At 48.9% G+C, this 26,877-nt stretch overlaps 1 protein-coding gene across 4 annotated transcripts in view; it reads right to left on the bottom strand.

Moving 5' to 3' along the window:
* cryzl1 (crystallin, zeta (quinone reductase)-like 1) overlaps positions 1–26,877 on the bottom strand; it is a 100,323-nt gene that overhangs the window by 13,359 nt on the left and 60,087 nt on the right. For 3 of the 4 annotated variants that reach the window (XM_070893819.1, XM_070893818.1, XM_070893821.1), the window contains one exon: positions 5,972–5,992. The exons of the other annotated variant lie outside the window; for it this stretch is intronic. In XM_070893819.1, the coding sequence (XP_070749920.1) occupies positions 5,972–5,992 (21 nt within the window). The remainder of the gene's footprint in view (positions 1–5,971; positions 5,993–26,877) is intronic. 4 annotated transcript variants of the gene reach the window in all.

Here is a 26,877-nt window from a genome sequence, read left to right as displayed (position 1 = left end):
TTGTAGTTTTAAACATGTGAACATCTTCATTGTACAGATACCAAAAAGGCATATAGAAATGCTGGCTGGAATTTTGTCGGAGAGGTGGGTTTCCCACAGGCCCTGCTGATTTTACCGGCTGGGCCTAATTTGAATGTGAGGCCTCGGTTTCCCGCTTGCAGCCAGCCAGCGAGGTTAGTTGGCTGCTGGCTGGTAGGCCTTCGTTGCGAGGGATCGGTCCGGCGAAGGGATCGTAGGAAGGGGGGGCGGTCAGAGATCAGTGGGAGTGGGGTCGATAACTGATGGGAGGTGAGTCGGGGATTGGCGGGGTCGGCAATCAGGAGGGGTTCGAGCAATCATGGGGGGGGGGCGGGTGGAAGAGAGTATCGGTGGGGGGGGGGGGGGGGGGGGGGAGAAAAGAGGATCGGAGAGGAGGGTTGCAAGATAGTCAGCCGATAGGGCGGGGGGGGGCGCGGGCTGGTCGGGGAAGTCAGGGATCAGCAGGAAAACAGAGATTATTGCGGGGATGGTGGGGGAGGAAGGGAGGGAGAGGAGGATCGGCAGGAGGGCCGGACGATCGGGGCCAGCCACTGGAGAATCAGGGCTGACCTCATCATTAACGCTGGGGGAGAAAGATGCGATTGGAGGCCTCATTGGGGGGGGGGGGCGTCTCCGATCACGAGGGGTAGATTAGGTAGTGATCCTGGATCCAGGAGGTATGTATAAAGCCACTTGCCTCCTGGATGCAGCAGTTCTCGCCTCTGTTTAATTGCCGGGTTTCACGAATTGCGTGCAACCCATCCACCGGCAGTTGTCCAAAATGGAGGGGAAAATAGAGGCTTCCAGCCTCATTACAAGATTTAAATTGAGGTAACACCTTCTGGGAGTCGGTTGGTTGCCCGCCCCCGGCAAAACTGAAAGCGGGCGGGTTGGAGGCGGGATCAGGTCAGGATTTTAACAATTTAACTGCCCCTACGCCCCAAACCCACAATTTTTTTTAAAATGGGAAAATTCTGGCCGTTGTCTCCTGCACTTTGTGAGCTCCTGCTTGCAATTGCTACCTCAACAGTTATCCTTCTTGCCTTTCTGCCTGTCTCAGCTCGAGTCTCTCAAATAATCTTCCTGACCTCCCAACAGCTGAAATGTGGACCTGGGACTACCTCACTGACAAATGTAGTGACAATCCTATTACTAGAGTGGAAGTATAAATGAACTTGCTACAGGTTGTTAAATGTTGTTAAATTTAAAAATAATCTTGCTTATTCTAAATGAAAGCATGGCAGAACCTCATCATAATTAAAAGTTATCTTTTCCATAAAAAATGATGGAATGTTATTTTTGACCAGATGTAATACTTAGGGACCGAAATTGATGGATTGCCCAATTCTCGATGGTCTAGCGGTGGTCAGTCAATCTTCACTGCCCAGTACCGCTGGGGCGGAGTGCTGGCAACATTGGTCCAGGCAGTCCTGAGCGGTGCGTCAGCGGAGTGCGATGGACGGTCTGCTTCGGTGGTGCAGGGTAAGTTGTCTGAGATTCGGGACTCTCAGGTCCCGCGTTCTGCGCATGTGCGCTCTTCTATCGATCTCCGTCTCCTGCCCCCTGCCCCCCGCCCCAAGAAGTGCAGTCCGGAGGCCAGAGACCGCCGATGTCGGATCGCAGGCAAGTGACTTAGGTATGTTTAGATTTTTAATTGTTTTCTGCACTGTTTTTGATTTACTTATAATATTTATATTGTTATTTATTTATTTTCGGGTTTTTCGGGGGGGGGGGTGGGGGACACTAGATCTCTGGCGGTGGGATTAGATCTCTGGGGGAGGGGGGACGGAGGGGGATCGGATCTCTCTGGGGGGGTGGGGAGTTGGATCTCTGGGAAGGGGAGAGGGAAGGAACATTGTAGTTTACATACCGCTGACATACTATCGGCATAAAACCACTTTTTTTCAGACGGTGTGCAGCTCTGGTGGTATGTCGACGGTATGCTACCAATGTTGGACTTTTGAGCGGTCTGTGTGGGCAGAAGGTACGCATACTGCCCGGCGGTATGTCGCTGATGAATTTCCCGCTGGGCGGTATGTAGGTATCTTTTGATCAATTTCGCGATTTTGAGCGTTATGTCGGCAGTCCGCAGGCGATATGTCCACCAATTTCAGCCCTTAGTATCTGGTAATTTAAGAGCGCTCTCCAATTATTCATTTAGAATAAATGTCTCAAACAATGGCTATTTTACAAGCTCATGTTCTTTTTCTTATCATTTATCGCAGCTTGCCTTTTTCACTGCAGCAATAATACCTTATTTGATGTAAACAAATGTTAACTAACATATAATCCCATTATGAACTTCTGTAATAGAGAAACAAGGAGTACTGGATGAACACATTTCCTCAGGAAATAAACTCTGTAGAGGTGAAAAGAATCTAATTTTACTGGGAGTTAAATCTCTTTCGCACCTTGCCTCCTCCCCCATTTGGATTACATAGGATATACAGCACATAAATAGGCTATATGACCCAACCAGTCCATGCCAGCATTTATGCTCCACTCGAGCCTCCTCCTGTCTTTCTGCATCTATCAGCATAATCCTCTATTCCCTTCTTCTTCATCACCATCATAGGCAGTCCCTCAGAATCGAGGAAGACTTGCTTCCACTCCTGAAGTGAGTTCTTTGGTGGCTGAACAGTCCAATACGAGAGCCACAGACTCTCTCACAGGTGGGACAGACATTCGTCGAGGAAAGGGGTGGGTGGGACTGGTTTGCCACGCGCTCCTTCTGCTGCCTGCGCTTGACCTCTTCACGCTCTCGGCGTTGAGATTCGAAGAGCTCAACGCCCTCCCGGATGCACATCCTCCACTTAGGGCGGTCTTCGGCCAGGGACTCCCAGGTGTCAGTGGTGATGCCGCACTTTATCAGGGAGGCTTTGAGGGTGTCCTTGTAACATTTCCGCTGCCCACCTTCGGCTCGTTTGCCGTGAAGGAGCTCCGCATAGAGCATTTGCTTAGGGAGTCTCGTGTCTGGCATGCGAACTACGTGGCCTGCCCAGTCAAGCTGACGGAGTGTGGTCAGTGCTTCAATGCTGGGGATGTTAGCCTGAATGAGGACGCTGATGTTGGTGCACCTGTCCTCCCAGGGGTGTGCCTTCTCCCTCATATGCTTATCTAGCCTCCCCTTAAATGCATCAAAACTATTTGCTTCAACCACTCCCTGTGGTAGCAAGTTCCACATTCTCACCACTCTCTGGGTAAAGAAGTTCCTTCCGAATTCCCTATTTGATTTCTGGGTGACTCTCTTATATTTATGGTCTCTAGTTTTGCTCTTCCCCACAAGTGGAAATACTGGGATCGTAATTGCCCACCGTTGGAAATAGGGCACACCTACTGTGTTTTGTCTGTTTTTACCAGCGCTGTTTTCTAAATATGCTATACCCTGCAATGTTTAATTCCCAGCCCTAATTTTTCTGTAGCCATGTCTTAGTAATCCCTATGTCTTGTTCCTCGCATCCTATTATTGCTCCCAGTTTCCCTGTTTTAGCAGTTCCTCTCACTTTATTGTTAACCATCTTTTTACACTCCTGTTTATTCCCTGGCCATCAATTTCCTCCCTTACTTTATTTTTTCCTATGCTCTGCTTTCCTGTTTTGTTTATATTTAGGCTGGTAAATATAAACAATTCCTGAAAACAATCATCCTGTTTTAAAGGGCCATGATCGTGGCATGGAATCTTTGAACTGTTTGTGAACAGGTGATAAGATTGATGATATAAATCTGTTGTGACCGAAATTTTAAATCCTGCCTCTCACCCGCTAAGAAAATGACATCAAAGAGATTCTGCCACGGCAGATACAGGGCCTTCTGCAGAATAACAGGCTGTGACAGACATGTCAGCATGGGAGTGGAGTAACAGAGGTGACTGTCCCTGCCTGCTCCAGGAACTGAGCCTGCTGAAAGATTCCCCATCCCTCTTTGGGTCGATAACACTCCTTTAAATCACCCAGTACAACCCAATCTGCCTTACTTTGTGTGAGCATGTGCATGTATCTGTTGTGCATGTGTATATTTAGTGCTTATCAAGATGAATGATGTAATGCTTTACGAATGTTGCAGTCAGTGTCAGCATTTGATCTGAGGCACACCAGTAAAGTTGCAGTGAAAACCTTTTTTTTTAAAAAAGAGAGATGTCAAAAATGTTTAATGCCAAGCACATTTACCCTTTCCATAAGAACATAAGAACATAAGAATTAGGAACAGGAGTAGGCCATCTAGCCCCTCGAGCCTGCTCGCCATTCAATAAGATCATGGCTGATCTGGTCGTGGACTCAGCTCCACTTACCTGCCCGCTCCCCGTAATCCTTAATTCCCTTATTGGTTAAAAATCTATCTATCTGTGACTTGAATACATTCAATGAGCTAGCCTCAACTGCTTCCTTGGGCAGAGAATTCCACAGATTCACAACCCTCTGGGAGAAGAAATTCCTTCTCAACTCGGTTTTAAATTGGCTCCCCCGTATTTTGAGGCTGTGCCCCCTAGTTCTAGTCTCCCCTACCAGTGGAAACAACCTCTCTGCCTCTATCCTGTCTATCCCTGTTTTTTTTCCCAAGGTGGATGACCTCACACTTTCCGACATTGTATTCCATCTGCCAAACCTTAGCCCATTCGCTTCACCTATCCAAATCTCTTTGCAGCCTCTCTGTGTCCTCTACACAACCCGCTTTCCCACTAATCTTAGTGTCATCTGCAAATTTTGTTACACTATACTCTGTCCCCTTGAGCCTTTTTTACTCCAATGTTAACCAAATGTTAACACTTCTTTGTTAGAGAGGTGCCGAGCAAACAAGGAAAGAGTTCAGTACAGAAGTCCTCATTGAGCCAGTGTCACACCCTCCTGGTCGACAATGTAGAGTGGCACTGAAACATGTCTGGAAGCAGGTGAGTATTGTGCTGGCCGGGTGTAAAGCTCAACAAAACCAATGATGGGATATTTAAAGAAAAAAAGAGAAAGTGTGAAAAGGATCCTGAATTGTTTGAGTTTGAAAAGAAGATTTCAAAACATTTACGATTCCCCTCTCCCGCCCCCCCACCCCCCGACCATATAAATGCTAATAGACAAGTACTGTGACTATTGAAATGCATTGCAGTTGAAAAGTGACCACTATTAGTAGGGGGAAGGGAGCAGCTTTAGTATCAGTCACTGAAGTCTGTATACACAGAGACATAAAATCCAGAAGATAAAGTGCAAACTCCAAGAGATACAAATAATTACCACTCGGTTTGATGGCAGTATATCTCTGAATGCTCTTACAGCCATGATGCACTTTACATCCTCAAACTTCACTCATCAAGTACTTCTTTCCCATTTATATTGTAGAAGTGATTTCACTTGAAGTAGGCTCTGCAATATGGTGAGGCTGGATTCCAAGCATTGCGGCAACAGAGAAAGAATTGAGCAACTGCATGCTCTTACACGTGCAGTTGTTAAAGAGTCAATCATTACTTTTATTTTTTTGCCAGGGTCCTTCTGCAAAATATGCATTGCATGCCTACTGGATAGGCAGTGCACAGTTTGATTCCTTATCTGTAAGGCCACTGTTGCAGTTTTCATGGAAAAATGGATGGAATCGGGGAATCATTCCAAAAACAGCAATACAGGCCCCAGAGAATCCCAAATAGTAAAAATGGAATTTGACTTTGAGTGACCAAAGAACAGTGGGCCTGCTCATCTGGTCTGAAAAAATGCTGGCCAGTAAGGAGACTTTCTGAGGTCAGTTTCTTGGCTCCTCCAGAGGCAGCAGCACAACCAGAGTGATATTATAACACTGCTGCCAAAGTCACCATTGGCACAGCACGGTAATATAAACAGGGCATTATTTAACAGTCTGACAAATCCATCTCAGACAAGGGGGAGAAAATAATTTCTGGCTTTTCTAGTCAGTTTTGGTTAGAACGTAGAGGCTTTATTGAAACTATGGTTTATATTATTCAGAAACAATGACTTACCTACCAAAGGTTGTCTGATGCCTTAGGAAATACAGCCATAAATGGAGCAAAGACAAGAAATAAAGAGAAAACAAAGTGAAACATTGGAAAATGATCCATCAAAGCAGTAAAAATAAGTCAACCATTGTGAGCAATACATGGTATAGTTCAAGTACTTGTACCTTAAGCATGATTGATACCAAAATCTAAGAAGCTCACCTTAATTCATAAACTAGAGCAATAAAGGGCCCAAGTTTCTATATGATTTGCGCCTGATTTTTAGGAGCAACTGGTGGAGAACGGACTATCTTAGAAATCGCAATTCTCCACATTTTTTTTTCTGCAGTTCTAGTCAGGTAGAACAGTTCTACTTTGGAACAGAATTTTTTCTTCAAAAGGGGGCGTGTCCGGCCACTGACGCCTGATTTGAAAGTTTCCACAGTGAAAACGTAATCCAAACTAACTTAGAATGGAGCAAGTGAAGATTTTTGTAGAACTGAAAAAACCTGTTCTACACATTAAAAAAATCAGGCGCAGGTTACAAATTAGGCGTCCAGAACGAGGTGGGGGGGGGAGGGGGGGGGGGGAAGGGAAGTCATTAAATTCTATAATAAATCCTTATTTATACTTATACAAATAAATCCAACCAGAATAAACATTTATAAGCAAAGAAAAGATTAAATAAACCATCTTCCTACCTGTGTGAAAGTGCTTCAGGCAGGCCTTTCGGGACCGAAGGCTGAACGGGCCGGCCCGAGACTTCGGACAGGGCCCGTCCCCAGCACCAGATTTACAGGTAGGTTGGGTCGGGTCGGGGAGGTTCGGTTCGGTTCGGGTCGGGGGGAGGGAGGGAGGGAGGGAGATGGAGGGGGGGAGGGAGGGAGAGAGAGAGAGAGAGGGGGAGGTCAGGCCGGGGAGGGGGAGGTCAGGTCGGATCCAGTCCGGGGGCGGGGTAGCGGGAGTCGGGTCGGGTCCAGTCGGGGGGCAGGAGCAGGAGCGCGGGTCGGGTCGGGTCCAGTCGGAGGGGGAGGGAGGGGAGCGGGAGCGGGAGCGGGAGTCGGGTCGGGTCGAGTGGGGGGGGGGGGGTCGGGTCGGGGGTCGGGAGCGCGGGTCGGGTCGGGTCCAGTCGGTGGGGGGGGGGGGGAGCGGGAGCAGGAGCGCGGGTCGGGTCGGGTCCAGTCGGGGGGGGGGGGGCGGCGGAGCGGGAGCGTGAGTCGGGTCGGGTCCAGTCGGAGGGCGGGAGTCGGGTCGGATCCAGTCCGGGGGTGGGGGGGGGGAGCGGGTGTCGGGTCCGATCCGGAGGCGGGGGGGTGGGGGGCGGGGGGAGAGCGGGTGTCGGGTCTGGTCGAGAGGGGGGGGTGGGGAGCAGGAGCTGGCCGTGGGAGGAGCCTTATTCACGCAGCCCCAGTGAGGCCATTCGGCCAGGGCTAGGGGCTGCGTGCTTCGGGCCCCTCCCACACAGTTTCGGGCGCCTGGAGCTACTGCACTTGCGTGCCCACTGTAGCGCGCATGTGCAGAGGTCCCGGCACTGTTTTCAGCGCAGGGACCTGGCTCCGCCCCCCCACAGCTCGTGCTGCGCTGCGCCGAGGGCCAGAGGACCTGCAGGGAGGTGGAGAATACCGAGGATTTTTTTCGGCGCACTTTGTGGCGCGATAAACGGGCGTCCAGGTCGGGACTGCGCCGTTCTAGGCGCGTGTGGAAACTTGGGCCCATAGCATTATCTAACTGTGATGACATATTCAAGATGAGCAGAAATTAACTGTGCAATCTATGTACTTTGTGTGACTTGATATTTTTATGCCTCGATCAGATACAGATTTACTAACTGAGTCTCTTACCGTAATATAGTTTATACCATTCCTTCACATATTAAAAAGTAGTGTAATTCAAATCACTGATGTAATACAAACTGACTCAATACAAACTGGGAATGCATTAATGAAGTGAGACCATCAAATCAGAACTTTCTGATGTAATGTGTACAGGGCCTGACTTGGGGTAACTCACATCTAGACCAGATTCTTACAAGTGATCAGGATAGTAGATGGAAGTGATGGAACTTGTAAAGACTGGTGACAACAACGTGATTAAGTAAATCTGGCTAGCAGCATAGTAAAAACTAGGTCAAAGGTTTATGAATTTAAAAAAAAGACTCTAAGTTAAAAGTTTCTTCTTCTAAGGAGTGAGGGACGAACAAAAAAAAACGGAGAAATCTACCAACAGGTAGAGTGAGGGGAAATGAAACTTTGAGAACTATAATGTGAATATACACGTGGTGTTGCAGAGCTTGCAGCTCATCTGCAAGCTCTTGGAGGTACCCCATTGTTCCACAGCTCTTGCAAACATACCCTTTGAAGCAGCATGAATAGGCTGAATGGAAGCCTCCACAAAGCCAACAAAGTGTGAATTGCCTTGCATTCATCCTTTGTTGCGGACTCTGAGTCATCTGAGTCACCTGAGGCCTGCTGGCAGTTGCAGACTCATGGTTTCTGCCCTGTACATTTCTGCTCGCAAACACAGTTCCAGTTAATTTATGAACATTGCTAGCACTTGTGTGCTGAGAGATTTGTTTGGTGTTATCACTGGTGGACATAAACGCCTGTGCTATTGCAATGGCCTTACTGAGGGTCGGTGTCTCTACAGTCAAAAGTTTTCGGAGGATGGTCTCGTGGCCAATGCCCAGTACAGAAAAGTCTTTCAGCATTTGTTCCAGGTAGCCATCAAACTCACATTGTCCTGCAAGTCGCCTTAGCTCGGTGACGTAGCTCGCCACTTCCTGACCTTCAGATCGCTGGCACATGTCGAACCGATACCTCGCCATCAGCACGCTCTCCCTTGGGTTAAGATTCTCCCGAACCAGTGTACACAGCTGCTCATACGACTTATCTGTGGGTTTCACCGGAGCCAGAAGATTCTTCATGAGGCTGTAGGTCGGTGCCCCGCAGACTGTGAGGAGGACCGCTCCCTTTTTTGCAGTGCTTCCTTCTCCGTCCAGCTCGTTGGCTACAAAGTACTGGTCTAGCCGTTCGACATAGGCTTCCCAGTCCTCACCCTCCGAGAACTTCTCCAGGATGCCCACAGTTTGCTGCATCTTTGCGTTGGATTCGTATTCTTGACGCCAGTTATTGTGTTCCTAACGCAGATGAGGCTGCACACAGGGAGGTTAAAGTAACAGTGATCTCAGTCTTTAATAAGACACTCCAGAGTGAGGAACAGGCTTTAGAGGCCAGCTTATATAGTGCTCCTAAGGGATGCTAGGATCCCTTGGGACTTCAAGGGATGAGCTCCCTGGTGGCAGAACATGGGAGTGCATGCTTTACAGATACACAACAGGATGCATTCGCACTACGACTGTCGCATCAGTGAAAAACACTGCAGTCATCAATAGTGCCATCAAGCAACTGATGCAGAGTTAGGGTTTCACCAGAACCACTTAGCTCTAGACCTCATCACAGTCTTAATCTCAACATAGGACACAAGAGCTGAATGCCAGAGAGGTGAGAGTAGCTGCCCTTGACATCAAGGCAGCATTTGACCAACTATAGCTCCAAAGAGCACTAGCAAAACTTAAGTGGGCATCATGGTGAAACATCTACAGTGAGTAGAGTCATGCCTGATGCAAAGTGGTTGTCACAGGCCAGTCAACACAGCTTCAAGACACCACTGTAAAAGTACCTCAAGCAGAATCCTCAGCTTAATTATCTTCAGTTGCTTCATCAATAATCTTCCCTCCAACACAAAGTCGGGAGTACAGCTTTTCACTAATGGTTTTAATGTTCCGCTCTATTCACTACTGTTCCGATAATGACGCAACCCATCCCAGCCGAAATCAGGATCAGTCGTGGACTTACAAGTGTCAGTTAATATGTTCAACACATAATTCCAGGTAATGACCATTGTGAACAACAGAAAGCTCAGCCATCTCCCCTTGACCTTCAATAGCATCATCATCACCGAACCTTCCATCAAAATCTGCAGGGAACTTGCCTCACCGCTCGTCAGTATCTCCCTAGAAACCCAAACCCTTACCCCTTACCCTAGTCCCAACCCTGCGAGTCCCACGAGCTCAGACCTTTCGGGTCTACCTCAGGCTTCCCACCACATCATCCATCGGCGACCTCCGGCGAGTCCCATGAGTTCGGGCCATTTGGGCCTACCGCAGGCTTCCTACTACATCACCCATCGGCGACCCCTGACGACTTCCAGCGACCTCCGGAGGCGGCGTCCTCAACCTGGACCTGGCTGTCGGGCCTCCACCCGCCCCCCCCCCTCCCCCCCCACCCGTGATCAGATCGGAACACCTTCAGCGACGGCAGATGGGCCTCTCCTCCACAACGGAGTCTGGGCATCCACGATGATGGCTGGAGCTCCTGTGGCGACAACCTTCTCAATGACAACTGGGTCCCCCTCTCCCACGTCGGCGACTGGCCTCCCCTCCTCCTTCAGTGGCGACTGCAGCTCTTCTTCCCCACTGGCGACCTGGCTTCTTCTCCGCCTCCAACACGTGGTGAGTTCAATGGCTGTGACCACCGCCCTCCCACCCTGAACTCCGGTAGGCCCCTGACCCTCCCATTGCCTGCCCCCAACCAGGCCTCAGACCACTTACCACCAAGGGCGATACCCAGCGCCGAGCCTGCGGCCAATATCTCGCCATAGGCAACTAAGCTCATATAGCAGTGCCTGGTCTCCAGTCGTCTTGGACCCCCTTGCCACTGGACCAAGACCATGCTCAGCTAAGCTCGTGTGGTAGCCGGTGTGCAATGACCCCCCCCCCCCCACGTTAAAAGAACTCATGCACAGGCATCTTCCACTCCATTAACATGAAGTTCGGGACCTGGAACGTCAGGACCCTCATGGACAACCCCAACTGTGACAGGCCGCAACGCCACACCGCCATAGTTGCCCGGGAATTTAGACGCTTCGATATCAACATCGCCGCCCTAAGCAAGACCTGGCGGGCAGGGGAAGGCCAGCTCAAGGAACAAGGTGGAAGTTACACCTTCTTCTGGAAAGGGAAACCAGAGGAAGAACGCCACCTCCACGGAGTCGGCTTCGCCATCAAAAACGAGCTGGTTGACCGCCTCAAAGATTAATCCTGCGGGGCTAACGAATGCCTCATGACTCTTCGATTCACCCTATTCTGGAACCAGTGCACCACAGTCACCAGTGCGCGTTCGCCCCAACACTCAATGCAACTGATAAGGGTTTTTACTCCAACCTCGAAAAATCCCTGTCCGGCGTCCCCACGGGCGACAAACTGAACCTTCTCGGGGATTTCAACGCCAGGGTTGGCAAGGACACAGACCTCAGGGGGGGCGTGATTGGCAGAGAAGAGGTAGGGAAAGCCAACTGCAGCGGTACCCTACTCTTGACAAAATGTCTAGAGCACGAACTTGTCATCACCAACACCTTGTTCCACCAGAGGGACAAAAACAAGGCATCGTGCCAACACCCTCGCTCCAAGCACTGGCACCTGCTCGACTATGTCATCATCCGTGCCAGGGATCGCAAGGATGTACGCATCACCCGCGCCATGACAGGAGCTGACGACTGCTGGACGGACCACCGCCTAATCTGATCAATCATCGACATCAATATAGCCCCAAAGCAGAGGGGGCAGCAAAAGCAGTGCCACAAAAAAGTCAATGCTAGAGCACTTAAGGACCCAGCTAAGAGAGCCCTATATAGCCAACGCCTCATCTAACCTGGCGTGCCTGGACGACCCCAAGATGCAGAATTCTCACAGCGCTTCATCTGCCCTCCAGGTCTCAATAACCAGTGCCTGCAAAGAGACGCTCGGTCACCCGACCAGGAAACACCAGGATTGGTTTGATGAGCATGATCAGGAGATCCAAGAGCTAATAGATCGCAAACGCAGGGCATTTCTGAGCCTTAAACAACAACCCAACTCCGGAGCAGCAAAGCAGCATTACAGACGCCTCAAGGCTGAGGTCCAACAAAAAATCCTGGACCTAAAGAACAGGTGGTGGATGTAAAAAGCACAGGAGATACAGCAGCTGGCCGACAACCATGATGTGCGAGGATTCTTCATCACAGTCAAGGCCACCTACGGGCCAAACATCCAAGGCCCCACTCCACTGCTGGCCAAGAATGGGGAAACACTCATCAAGGACACGGGGGCAGTCAGGGCCCGCTGGAAGGGGCACTTCGAAGATCTCCTCAATCGAGACTCTGCCTTTGACTTGAGTGTTCTCAACTCCATCCCGCAGCATGCTACCCGCCACTACCTCAGTGAGACCCCAACATTGTACGAGGTAGAAAAAGCCATAAGACAGCTTAAAAACAACAAGACTACGGGTGCGGACGGAATCGCTGCTCAGGCATTGAAGTAAGGCAGAGAGGCACTGCTGGCGCGAATACACGACCTCATCTCTCTCATCTGGAGGGAGGAGAGCATGCCGGGAGATCTCAGAGATGCAGTGATCGTGACCATCTTTAAAAAAGGGGACATGTCTGACTGCGGCAACTACAGGGGAATCTCCCTGCTATCAGCCACTGGGAAAGTTGTCGCTAGAGTCCTCCTCAACCGTCTTCTTCCAGTGGCTGAGGTGCTCCTCCCGGAGTCACAGTGCAGATTTCGTCCCCTACAGAGCACAACGGACATGATTTTTGCAGCGCGACAGCTACAGGGAAAATGCAGGGAACAGCGCCAGCCCTTATAAATGGCCGCCTTTGACCTTACAAAGGTCTTTGACACTATCAACCGTGAGGGTCCATGGAGTGTCCTCCTCCGTTTCAGATGCCCCCAAAAGTTCGTCACCATCCTCCACCTGCTCCACGATGACATGCAGGCTATGATCCTTACCAACGGATCCATCACAGACCCAATCCACGTCTGGACAGGGGTCAAACAGGGCTGCATCATCGCCTCAACCCTCTTCTCAATCTTTCTCGCCGCCATGCTCCACCTCACAGTCAACAAGCTCCTCGCTGGTGGAACTAAACTACAGAACCAGTGGGAACCTGTTCAACCTGCACCGTCTCCAGGCCAGGTCCAAGACCACTCCAACCTCTGTCGCCGAGCTACAGTACGCAGACGACTCCTGTGTCTGCGCATATGCAGAGGCTGAACTCCAGGACATAGTCGACATATTTACTGAGGCCTACGAAAGCATGGAACTTACGCTAAACATCCGTAAGACAAAGGACACCAGCCTGTCCTCACCGCAAAGCACTCCCCCCCGCGCCCCCCCAGTCATCAAGATCCACGGCGCGGCCCTGGACACCGTGGACCACTTCCCATATCTCGGGAGCCTCCTATCAACCAGAGCAGGCTCACATCATATCTATTGAGATTCAGATCTCAACCATATAACTATGGGAAAGTGGCAAGTTGATTCTTCACAAAAAGATCAAAAGGAAGAATTATCCCCTGGGCACAATCATACAACTTCTAGTGTCCGCCTTCAAATTGTGCGTGATGGTAGTAGCTCCCCAACTGAGTAAAGGGGAGAAAAATAACTTAGATAGAAACAATGGAGCCATTTTGACTTTATTTCCACTGAAATAAAAAAATCAGAAGAGGTGTAAAACGGGCTGCCGATTTGTTATCATCCATTTAACGCTATCACAGTCAAAATTACCCCCACTGTCACTTCAATAACAAGATACATACAAAGTTGACTGGTCACTCCAAGGCACCCATTATGCTTCATAGATGACCTGGAAGAGGGGACAGAGTGTAGTGTAACAAAATTTGCAGATGACACAAAGATTAGTGGGAAAGCGGGTTGTAGAGGACACAGAGAGGCTGCAAAGAGATTTGGATAGGTTAAGCGAATGGGCTAAGGTTTGGCAGATGGAATACAATGTCGGAAAGTGTGAGGTCATCCACCTTGGGGAAAAAAAACAAAAAAAGGGAATACTATTTGAATGGGGAGAAATTACAACATGCTGCGGTGCAGAGGGACCTGGGGGTCCTTGTGCATGAATCCCAAAAAGTTAGTTTGCAGGTGCAGCAGGTAATCAGGAAGGCGAATGGAGTGTTGGCCTTCATTTGGAGAGGGATGGAGTACAAAAGCAGGGAGGTCCTTCTGCAATTGTATACGGTATTGGTGAGGCCGCACCTGGAGTACTGCATGCAGTTTTGGTTGCCTTACTTAAGGAAGGATATACTGGCTTTGGAGGGGGTACAGAGACGATTCACTAGACTGATTCCGGAGATGAGGGGGTTACCTTATGATGATAGATTCAGTAGACTGGGTCTTTACTCGTTGGAGTTCAGAAGGATGAGGAGTGATCTTATAGAAACATTTAAAATAATGAAAGGGAAAGACAAGATAGAGGCAGAGAGGTTGTTTCCACTGGTCGGGGAGACTAGAACTAGGGGGCACAGCCTCAAAATACGGGGGAGCCAATTTAAAACCGAGTTGAGAAGGAATTTCTTCTCCCAGAGGGTTGTGAATCTGTGGAATTCTCTGTACAAGGAAGCAGTTGAGGCTAGCTCATTGAATGTATTCAAGTCACAGATAGATAGATTTTTAACTAATAAGGGAATTAAGGGTTATGGGGAGCGGGCGGGTAAGTGGAGCTGAGTCCACGGCCAGATCAGCCATGATCTTGTTGAATGATGGAGCAGGCTCGTGGGGCTAGATGGCCTACTCCTGTTCCTAATTCTTATGTTCTTATGTTCAATATTTTTGTTGATTATTTTGTTTAAAACATTCAACCTTCAAAGTTCCAATGATAGGGAAGATAAACTTCAGCTTGGATAAGGAGATCCTCATGGAATGTGGTCTTCTGAAGCAATTATCAGGCAATTTAACCCTGAAGAAGGATGCACATTAGACAAAGCAGATTGCAACCACATAATGGACAAATTGGGTTATAATTTGGTGTGTAGTACAGGAACAGGAAACCAAAAGGGAAATTGTGTTCATGCAAATCTGATTTGAATCAGTTTGTTTGCATCGGATATACTCACACAGTACTCAGTGCACTCAACAGCTGTAAATGCAGTGAAAACCACGTCAACAGCTGAGAAGCAATAGTCCTCTGGATATTTATTAGTGGGGCAGGAGGGAAAGGTAACTTGTTTAATTTTTTCTTTCCTCATGTTCCATGGTTGGGATTTCATCCAGGGCTCAGAGGTTGAGCAAATGACCTATTCCCCATTCTCTGTGAGGTTATTTAACACTAATACCGCTGCTTGACCGTGTTTTGTAAAGAAAAGATGGGATGTCCACCAATGGTTTTACAACTTTATTCAGTAAGTCGCTGAACCATTCAAACCAGAAAGGTCCGATCTTTATTCTGTATTAAGTAGGCTAAACTCAGTTGGAGTAGCAATAGGGCTGCTACAATTGAGTTAAGGAGGGGGAAACGGGCAGAATTCCTGCTCCTGATCATTATCCATCAACCTCTGCTGGAAGTGCACCTGAGTGGATATCACAGTCTGTCCTCTGCCAATATGAATTAAGGCTTATATATGAAGAATGGACACTTGGCTGAGGTACTGCAGGCAGTTAACGTCTGAAGAAAACTAGCAAGAAAGATAGAGGAAAAAAGCTAATAATCTAAATTTTTAACACCCCGTCACGTAATATTGATTATCCATTTTATTTACCATCCTCATCAGAAAGAATGGATTAGATGACAGCCAATGCTGTCTATGTTTCAAAGGGTAGCATTCACCTTCTCTTGCTCCCTGCCACAATAGCCTGACTAAGACTTGAAACTTCTCTGTGGTAAATTACAGCCATGAATCCACATCCTGTCACAGCACATTGGCGGTGTAATGCTCTATACCTGTCTTGTCACGTTGACACAATTGGAAATGTAAAAACTATACAACCATTCAGGTTAAGCTAGAAAACTAGCCAAGGTTGGCATAGCCCCCAAATATCTGATAGCTCAAAAAGAGCCTGAATATTGACAGACAATGAATTACATAGAAAATGAAGTGGGGGATGGTCTAGTCAGAACTCAAACTATAGGTATAATATTCATTCATTGTTATTGCGGGAGTGGGGGCCGGGATGGGGAAGGAAGATAACATTAACAACACAACAACATAGTTTCCAGGAGTGATGGATTTAGAAATTACCGAAGGACAATGTGAATGCTGAAGTCATGAGATTCATTTTCTGAGTGGGCAGGCCACATCGTTCGCATGCTAGACACGAGACTCCCAAAGCAAGCGCTCTACTCGGAATTCCTTCACGGCAAAAGTGGGCAGAGGAAATGCTACAGGGACACCCTGAAAGCCTCCCTGAAAAAGTGCAACATCCCCACTGACACCTGTGAGTCCCTGGCCAAAGACCACCCGAAGTGGAGGAAGTGCATCCGGGTGGGCGCCGAGCACCTCGAGTCTCATCGCCGAGAGCATGCAGAAATCAAGCACCGGTGGCGGAAAGAGCGTGCGGCACACCTGTCCCACCCACCCCTTCCTTCAACGACTATCTGTCCCACCTATGACAGAGTCTCATATTGGTTCTCGTATTGGACTGTTTAGCCACCTAAGGACTCATTTTTAAGAGTGGAAGCAAGTCTTCCTCGATTCCGAGGGACTGCCTATGATGATGAGGGAGGAGAAGAGAAGAAGCTGATTCCACCACCCTCCATTGGCCCCAAGTTTCTACATGATTTGCTCCTGATTTTTTAGGAGCAACTGGTGTAGAACGTAGTATCTTAGAAATCGGAATTCTCGTCATTTAGTTTGCTCCAGTTCTAGTCAGTTAGAACAGTTTCACTTTGGAACAGAATTTTTTTTCCAAAAGGGGGCGTGTCCGGCCACTTACGCCTGTTTTCAAGGTTTCGTCAGTGAAAACTTACTCCAAACTAACTTAGAATGGAGCAAGTAAAGATTTTTGTACGCTCGAAAAAACCTTGTCTACACTTTAGAAAATCAGGCATAGGTTACAAATCAGGCGTAGGGAATGGGGGGGGGGGGGGGTTTAAAGGGAGAGCCATCATCAATAATAAATGATAAATACATCAATAAATCAACCAATAAATCAATCAAAAAAAATTAATAAGAAATAATTTTTTTTTAAAGTATCAATAAATAAAACATTTTCTACTTACCGACTGCAGCACCGGGAGCCCTCCAACAGTGTGCTGGGATGCCCCCCCGCAGTGTGTCTCTGTCAGTGTCTCTATCTCTCTGTCGATCTGTGTGTCTCTCATTCTCTGTCTGTCAGTGTCTGTGTTTCTGACAGCGAGGGGAGGGGGAGGAGGGGGGTAGAGGGAGAGGGGGGGAGCAGCGGGAGAGATGGGGGAGAAGGGGGAGGGATGGGGGAGAAGGGGGAGGGAGGGAGAGGGAGGTCAGGCCGGATCCAGTCCGGGGGCGGGGGTGGGGGGGGTGGGGGGAGAGGGGAAGCGGGAGTCGGTGTCGGGTCCGGAGGCGGGGGTGGGGGGGAGCGGGAGTCGGGTCGGGTCCAGTCTGGGGGGTCTGGTCCGGGGGCGGGGGGGGGGAAGCGGGAGTCGGGTCGGTGTCGGGTGCGGTCCGGGGGCGGGGGAGTGGGTGTCGGGTCGGGTCCAGTCCGGGGGCGGGGGGGGAAGCGGGTGTCGGGTCCGGCCCGGAGGCGGGAATCGAGTCGGGTCGGCAGGAAGCAGGAGCTGGCCGTGGGAGGAGCCTTATTCACGCAGCCCCAGTGAGGCCATTCGGCCAGGGCTAGGGGCTGCGTGCTTCGGCCCCTCCCACACAATTTCGGGCACCTGGAGCTACTGCACTTGCGCGCCCACTGTAGTGCGCATGTGCAGAGGTCCCGGCACTGTTTTCGGCGCAGGGACCTGGCTCCGCCCCCTACAGCTCCTGCTGCGCTGCGCCGAGGACCAGAGGACCTGCAGGGAGGTGGAGAATCTGGAGGTTTTTTTTAGGCACACTTTGTGGCGTGAAAAACGGGTGTCCAGGTCGGGACTGCGCCGTTCTAGGCGCGGCTCGAAACTTGGGCGCTTTGTCTCTAAATTGTCACTCTGCTTGTCCGACATCCAGTACTGAAAGAGCAGAAGTTTCCTCCAAATAAATATTGGGAAGACCGAAGCCATTGTCTTCGGTCCCCGCCACAATACTTTGTTCCCTAATCACAGACTCAATCCCTCTCCATGGTAACTATCTGAGGCGGGACTAGACTGTTCGCAACCTTAGTGTCGTATTTGAATCCGAGATGAGCTTCTGACCACATCACCATGAACGCGTATTTTCACCTCCATAATGTTATGTCTCAAATAAAGCAATGTGACCGAGTACCGTAGACTTGAGTAAGTATGACCTTAGCCTCTTTCTTCTGACTCCGGATTGCTGGCACAGCATGGGAGGCCTGCTTACATTCAGTGCTCCCAAGGGATGCTGGGATCCCTTGGGACTCCAACAGATGCGCCTTCTGGTGGCGGTAGAATGCTGGTTACAAGGTGTTGCATATATAACACATAACATCGCCCGACTCTGTCCCTGCCTCAGCTCATTTGCTGCAGAAATCCTCATCCATGCCTTTGTTACCTCTAGACTTGACTATTCCAATGCACTCCTAGCCAGCCTTCTGTTACACTCATAATAAATGGTCAGACTGAGTACTGTGTGTAATGAGCAAGTGTGACCTTAGCTCCTTTATTAGGGTTCCAGAGTGCAGATACCTCGTGGGTGGCCTGCTTATATACTGTGCTCCCAAGGGATGCTGGGATCCCTTGGGACTCCAACAGGTAGGCCCTCTGGTGGAAAGGTGTGATGCAGGTTACAAGGGGTTAAATACATAACATCACTCCCCCATGAAGTCAACAGTATACTTATTTACAAGGTTAGATGATCTGGGGCTTTGCGTTCCCTTGTCGATTGTCTCGGTACAAATGTTGCTGTGGGTGGGTTGGTCAGTTCTTCACTGGGTTGTTGGGCAGCCGGCTTTGCTGGGCTGCTGGGGATGATGAGTTCGGTTTCGTGGTCAACTGTGATATCAGTTGCCACTTGTGTGTGTGTGTTGGAAGGTCAAAGTTGGTGGTGTCCTCTTCAGGTTGTTCGTAGCTGTTGGTGAACCGCAATTTGATTTGGTCCAAGTGTTTTCTGTGCGTTTGTCCATTGGTCAGTTTGACCTGAAATACCCTACTCCCCTCTTTGGCTGTGACTGTGCCAGTGAGCCATTTGGGACCATGTCCATAATTGAGCACAAATACAGGATCATTGATCTCAATATTGCGTGACAAATTTGCGCAGTCATGATACACACTTTGTTGATGCTGCTTGTCCTCCACGTGATCATGTAGATCAGGGTGGACAAGAGATAGCCTTGTTTTAAGCGCCCTTTTCATGAGCAGCTCAGCTGGGGGAATCCCGGTGAGTGAGTGGGGTCTGGTGCGGTAGCTGAGCAGTACTCAGGACAACCGGGTCTGCAGGAAGCCTTCCGACACGCGTTTCAAGCTTTACTTGATGGTCTGAACTGCCCGTTCTGGCCGTTGGATGCGGGCTTGAACGGGACAGATGTGACATATTTGATCCCGTTGCGGGGCATGAATTCTTTGAATTCAACATTGGTGAAGTACGGCCCACTGTCATTGACTAGGACATCAGGCAAGCCGTGCGTGGCAAACATGGCTCGTAGGCTTTCAATGGTGGCCGTGGATGTGCTTACAGACATTATTGCACATTCAATCCATTTTGAGTAAGCGTCCACAACAATCAAAAACATTTTGCCTAGGAATGGACCCGCATAGTCTACATGGATCCTCGACCACGGTTTGGAGGGCCATGACCACAAACTTAGCGGTGCCTCTCTGGGTGCATTGCTCAACTGAGAGCAAGTGTTGCACTGGCGCACACATGACTCTAAATCTGAGTCGATGCCAGGCCACCACACGTGGGATCTGGCTATGGCTTTCATCATTACAATGCCTGGGTGGATGCTGTGCAGTTCGCAAATAAATGTGTCTCTGCCTTTCTTGGGCAAGACTACGCGATTGCCCCACAAAAGACAGTCCGCCTGCAGGGACAGCTCATCTTTGTGTCTGTGGAATGGCTTAATCGCTTCCTGCATCTCCATTGGAACACTGGACCAGCTCCTATGGAGGACACAGTTTTTACCAAGGACAGTAAAGGATCCTGGCTGGTCCAGGTCCTGATCTGGTGGGCCGTAACGGGGGATTTCTCATTCTCAAATGCCTCCATGACCATGAGAGCAAGTCCGCTAGCTGTGCCATTTCCACCCCGGTGGTGGGCAATGGTAGCCGACTTGAGAGCATCAGCGCAGTTTTCTGTGCCCGGTTTGTGGCGGTTTACATAGTTGTATGATAACAGCGTGAGCGCCCATCTTTGGATGCGGGCAGAGGCATTAGTATTAATCCCTTTGCTCTCCGAGAATAGTGATATGAGCGGCTTGTGGTCAGTTTCAAGCTCGAACTTGAGACCAAATAAGTACTGGTGTATTTTTTTTTACCCTGTACATGCATGCCAGAGCCTCTTTTTCAACCATGCTGTAGGCCTTTTCGACCTTGGATAAGCTTCTGGATGCATACACAACTAGTTGCAAAATTCCCGATTCATTAGCCTGTTGTAACACACACCCGACCCCATATGACGACGCATCGCAAGCTAACACCAATCGTTTACGAGTTATACAGGACAAGCAGTTTGTTAGAACACAATAAGTTTCTGGCTTTCTTAAAAGCAGCCTCTTGTGAATTCCCCCATACCCAGTCGTCTCCCTTGTGCAGTAGCGCATATAGGAATTCTAGCAGGGTGCTTAACCCAGGTAGGAAATTACTGAAGTAGTTAAGGAGCCCCAGGAATGACCGCAGCTCCATCACGTTCTGTGGTCGCGGCGCGTTCTTGATGGCCACCGTCTTGGTGTCGGTGGGTCTGATGCCGTCTGCTGCGATTCTCCTTCCTAAGAATTTGACGTCCTGTGCCAGGAAAACACACTTAGAGCGTTTCAACCTGAGCCCCACGCGATCCAACCGACTAAGAACCTCCTCCAGATTCTTCAAGGGCTCCAAGGTGTCCCGACCTGTAACCAATATGTCGTCCTGGAAGACCACTGTGCAAGGAACCAACATTAGCAGGCTCTCCATGTTCCGCTGGAAGATCGCTGCGGCCGACCGAATCCCGAACGGGCACCGGTTGTAGATAAACAGACCTTTGTGCGTGTTGATGCAGGTGAGACCTTTCGAAGACTCCTTCAGCTCCTGCATCAAGTAGGCCGAGGTCAGGTCCAGCTTGGTGAATGCCTTCCCTCCAGCCAGGGTAGCAAATAGGTCGTTTGCCTTGGGTAGCGGGTACTGATCCTGCAGCGAAAAACGGTTAATCGTTACTTTATAGTCCCCGCAAATTCTAACCATCCTCCTTGAGTACCGGAACAATCAGACTGGCCCAGTCATTGAATTCCACCGGTGCGATGATGCCTTCATATTGCAGCCTGTCTAGCTCGATTTCCACTTTTTCATGCATCATGTACGGTACCGCCCGAACCTTGTGGTGGATGGGTCACGTGCCGGGAACCAAATGGATCTGCACTTTTGCCCCCGAAAAGTACCCCCTGGGTACATGCTGCGTCATCAACAGACGAAAGCGCTCGGATGTCGTCCCAATTCCAGTGGATTTTCCCCAGCCAGCTTCTGCCAAATAACGTGGGGCCATCCCCTGGCACAATCCACAGCAGGAGTTTGTGTACTGCTCCATCATAGGAGACTTTGACTTCAACACTGCTAATTACAGGGATTAGTTCCTTGGTGTAAGTCCTTAGTTTGGTGTGAATGGGGCTGAGCTTGGGCCTGTGTGCCTTCTTCCCCCACAGCCTGTCGAAGGCCATTTTACTCATTATGGACTGACTCGTATCCAGCTCCATAGACACTGGAATACCGTTCAGTTCAACTTTCAACATTATTGGTGGGCATTTCGTCGTGAATGTGTGTACCCTGTACACTTCTGCCTCCTCAATACGAGTTTCCAATTCTGTCTGATCCATTGTGGATCGATCTTCCTCTGCAACGTGGTGGTTTGCAGAGTTTGCAGCTCGTCTGCACATTCCTTGGAGGTGTCCCATTGTTCTGCAGCCATTGCACACATAGTGCTTAAAGCGGTATTGATGGAGCCAATGATCACCCCCGCAGCGCCAACAGGGTGTTAACTGCCTCGCATTAACAGATGATGGCGGACTCTGGGTCAATTGAGGTTGGGCCACAGCAGCCGGCGTGTACGTTCTGCCCTGTACATTTCTGCTCAAAACCGACATTACTTTATGCACAGTACTGGCTGAAACTTCTTTGTTCTGCAAAATCTGCTGGGGACATAAAATGCCTGGGCTATTGTTATGGCTTTACTCAGATTCGGAGTTTCTACATTCAACAGTTTGTGAAGGATTGTCTCATGTCCGATGCCCAGTACAAAAAAGTCTCTGAACATTTGCTCTAGGAATCCCTCAAACTCACAATGTCCTGCAAGGCGCCTTAGTTCGGTGACGTAGCTCGCCACTTCCTGGCCCTCCGATCGGTGACACCGATATCTCGCCATCAAAACGCTTTCCTTAGGGTTTAGATGCTCCCAGACCAGCGTACACAGCTCTTCGTAGGATTTCTCTGGTGGTTTTGCCGGGGCCAGGAGATTCTTCATGAGGCCATAGGTTGTTGCCTCACAGAGAGTTAGGAGGATCGCCCTTCGCTTGGTCCCGTTCTCGTCCCCTTCCAGCTTGTTGGCTACGAAATATTAGTCGAATCTCTCCATGAAGGCTTCCCAATCGTCCCCCTCTGAGAACTTCTCCAGGATGCCGACTATTCTTTGCATTTTTGCACGTTTGTTCATTACCTCATGGCCAATTGTTACACTCATAATAAGTGGTCAGACTGTGTAATGAGCAAGTGTGACCGTAGCTCCTTTATTAAGGTTCCAGAGTGCAGGTACCTCGTGGGTGGCCTGCTTATATACTGTGCTCCCAAGGGATGCTGGGATCTCTTGGGACTCCAACAGGTAGGCCCTCTGGTGGACAGGTGTGATGCAGGTTACAAGGGATTAAATACATAACACCTTCCATCTTCCACCCTATGTAAAGTTGAGATCATCCATAATCTGCTGCCAATGTCCCAACTCGCACCAAGTTTCATTCACACATCACCCCTGTGCTCGTTGATCTACATTGGCTCCTGGTTAAGCAATGATTTCAAAATTCTCATCCTTGTTTTCAAATCCTCGCCCCTCCCCATCACTGTAACCTCCTCTAGCCCCAAAACCTTCTGGGATATCTGCGCTCATAAGAACATAAAAAAATAAGAGGAGTAGACTACACGACCCCTCGAGACTGCTCCGCCATTCAATAAGATCATGGCTGATCATCAATTTAAATTCCACTTTCCTGCCCAATCTCCATACTCCTTGATTTCCCCTGGAGTCCAAGAGCCCAAGTTTCAACAGGAGTTGCTCCTATTCTTTTGGAGCAACTAGTTTTTTTTTGGAGTATCTTAAAAATCGCAACTCTCCGCAATTAGTTTGCTTCAGTTTCAGTGAGTTAGTTCAGTTTCATTTGAGTTCAGTTTTTTTTCCCAAAAGGGGGCGTTACCAGCCACTTACGCCTGTTTTGGCCATTTAAGCAAGTTTAGACAGCTAAAAGTTACTCCAAACTAACTTAGGCCAGCGTATGTGTCCACTTTTGTATGCTCAGAAAAACCTGTGTAGACTTAAGAAATGAGCGCAGGTAGCCAGAGATGGCGGGGGGGGGGGGGGGGGGGGGGAGGGGAAAGGGAAGTTGGAGGATTTTCCAAAGCATTAAACACTTCACATTTAACAATAAATAACCATCATCAATAATAAATGATAAATAACTCAATAAATAAAAAATGTAAAGTTCCTACCTCACCTACTGCAGCACACAGCGCCTATCCGTTTGGCTAGGGGCTAGGGCGGGATTCAAGCACCGGGAGCCAGCAGCACACGCAGCAGCAGCATCTTTTCGGGCCGTTCGGCCAGGGGCTAGGGGCCACCTTTAAAGATGGCCGATTGCCAATGTTTATGAGCCATTACGCATGCGCGCACGCTCCAACACGCATGCGCAACGCTGCTGGCACTCAGTGACATGCTGGGCCCTAGCTCCGCCCCCCTGCCGGCTGTGTTGACACAGCACGTCCATAGCTCTGCTCCCCGCTGCTCTGCGCCGAGTCTGATGGAGGCCTGATGAACGTCGAGAATACCGCGGTAAGGATTAGGCGCGCTTTTTATTCCAGAAACTTGGTGCACCTCTCGGAGTCAGAGCCCTCTGGGGCAGAGGATTTCGAAGATTCCCTCTGAATGAAGAAATTCCTCCTCATCTCGGTCTTAAATGGCCTACCCCTTATCCTGAAACTATGTTCCTTAGTTCTAGACACTCTAGCCAGGGGAAACATTTGTTCAATGTTTAAAAAGGGAGAAAGGGATAGACCGAGTAATTACAGGCCAGTCAGCCGAACCTTGGTGGTGGGAAAATTATTGGAAAAAATTTGAGGGTCAGGATAAATCTTCATTTAGAAAGACACAGATTAATCAAGGACAGTCAGCATGGATTTGTTAAGGAAAGGTCGTGTCTGAAGAACTTGATCGAATTTTTTGAGGATGCAACAAGGAGGGTCGATGAGGGTAGTGCGTTTGATGTAATGTATATGGATTTTAGCCAGGCTTTTGATAAGGTCCATGGGATCCAAGGCAAAGTGGCAAGTTGGATCCAAAATTGACAGGAAGCAAAGAATTGATGGGTGTTTTTGTGACTGGAAGGCTCTTTCCAGTGGTGTTCCACAGGGTCAGTACTCTTTGTGATATACATCAATGATTTAGACTCGAATGTAGGGGGTATGATTAAGAAGTTTGGAGAGGATACAAAAATTGGTTGTGTGGTTGATAATGAATTACAAAGCTGTAGACTGCAGGAAGATAGCAACGAACTGGTCATGTGGGCAGAACAGTAGCAAATGGAATTCAATCCGGATAAATGTGAGGTAATGCATTTGGAGAGGGATTACAAGGTGAGGGAATACACATTAAATGGTTGGACACTGAGAAGTGTAGAGGAACAAAGAGACCTTGGTGTGCATGTCCACAGATCCCCGAAGGTAGCAGGCCAGGTAGATAAGGCATATGGAATACTTGCCATTATTAGCCACGGCATAGAATACAAGAGCAGGAAAGTTATGCTTAAACTGTATAAAACACTAGTTCGGCCACCTCTAGAATACTGCGTGCAGTTCTGGTCACCACATTACAGAAAAGATGTGATTGCACTAGAGAGAGTATAAAGGAGATTTATGAGGAAGTTGCCTGGACTGGAAAATTTTAGCGATGAGGAAAGAATGGAGAGGCTGGTGTTGTTTTCTTTGGAACAGAGGAGGCTGAGGGGAGACCTTATTGAGGTGTATAAAATTGAGGGGTCCAGATAGAGTGAATAGAAAGAACCTATTTTCCTTAGCAGAGGGGTCAACAACCAGGGAGCATAGATTTAAAGTAATTGGTAGGAGGTTCCCAGAGGGTGGTGGGGGTCTGGAACTCACTGCCTGAAAGAGTGGTAGAGGCAGAAACCTTCACCATATTTAAAAAGTACTTGACTGTGCACTTGAAGTGCCGTAACTGACAAGGCTATGCACTAAGAGCTGGAAAGTGGGATTAGGCTAGCTGTCTCTTTGTCAGCCAGCACGCACACGATGGGCTGAAATGGCTTCTTTCCGTACTGTAAATGTCTATGATTCTCTGAACAACGTCTCAGCCTCAACCCTCTCAATCCTCTTCAGAATCTTTTATGTTTCAATGAGATCACCTCTCATTCTTCTAAACTCCAGAGAGTATAGTCCCATTCTACACAATCTCTTAACATAGGACAGCCCTCTTATCCCAGGAATCAATCAAGTAATCAGGAAGGCAAATGGAATGTTGACCTTTACTGCAAGGGGGATAGAGTCGAAAAGCAAAGAAGTCCTGCTACAACTGCACAGGGTATTGGTGAGGCCACATCTGGAGTACTGCATACAGTTTTGGTCTCCGTATTTAAGAAAGGATATACGTGCATTGAAGGCTGTTCAGATAAGGTTCACTAGGTTGATTCCAGAGATAAGGGGTTGACTTATGAGGATAGGTTGAGCCTATACACATTGGAGTTCAGAAAACTGAGAGGTGATCTTATTGAAACTTATAAGATAATGAGGGCGCTCGACAAGGTGGATGCAGAGAGAATATTTCCACTCATAGGAGCAACTAAAACTAGGGGACATAGGGCTAGATTTCCCACTTTTGTCTTTATCGCCCCAAAATGGGCATTATTTCCAGCGTGAGCGGTAAAAAAAGGTTTTCAGATCGCTGGCTTCTTGCCCATTCTCAAAGCACCTCGTCTCCATTTGTGAAAATGGGCGTTACCGCAAGCGATATGAAATGGGCAGTAGCGTTAATCTCGCTGACCTTCTGCCGTAAAGTGTAGCTGTCCTTAGCTGTGGCATGGCAACGCTTGATTTCCGCGATTCAAGAGGTCAAGGGTCATCATGACATGCGCAGAAGATAGAGAGAGAGGGAGCTCATAGGGACTGAAGGCATGTTTGGCTGCTTTGGGAGGAAGCAGGGAGACTTTAGAGCTTCACAGCAAGTAGGGAAAGAAAAATTAGCTGTTACCAGCCACATATTTGATTGAATTTGGCTTATAATGGAGGGAGAGGAGGAGGCATCACAGCACGTTGTGGAGACTGACGCTGAAGAGAGCAGCGAGGTGGGAGAGGAGCACATTGGAGGGCACAAAAGAGCCAGGAGGTTCTCAGACGAGGCAAATGCCTCCCTCCTGCAGGAGGTCGAGTTACGCTGGGGTGATTTGACACAGGGAGGCCTACCAGAAGATATGGACTGAGACAGCAGAGGTGGTCTCGCCAGCGACCATGGAGGTGCGAGGGCAACCAATGCCGCAAATGATGGAATGACCTTGTGGGATCCGCAAGAGTAAGTATTACATTTATTTACATGTACTTATGTACTTATATAATTTGATTTGTAACAG

Source organism: Pristiophorus japonicus, chromosome 11, assembly GCF_044704955.1.
Source record: "Pristiophorus japonicus isolate sPriJap1 chromosome 11, sPriJap1.hap1, whole genome shotgun sequence".
Taxonomy (NCBI): Eukaryota; Metazoa; Chordata; class Chondrichthyes; family Pristiophoridae; genus Pristiophorus; species Pristiophorus japonicus.
The sequence above is the reverse complement of the archived record's forward strand: the minus strand, read 5'-3'. Positions and strand labels throughout refer to the sequence as shown.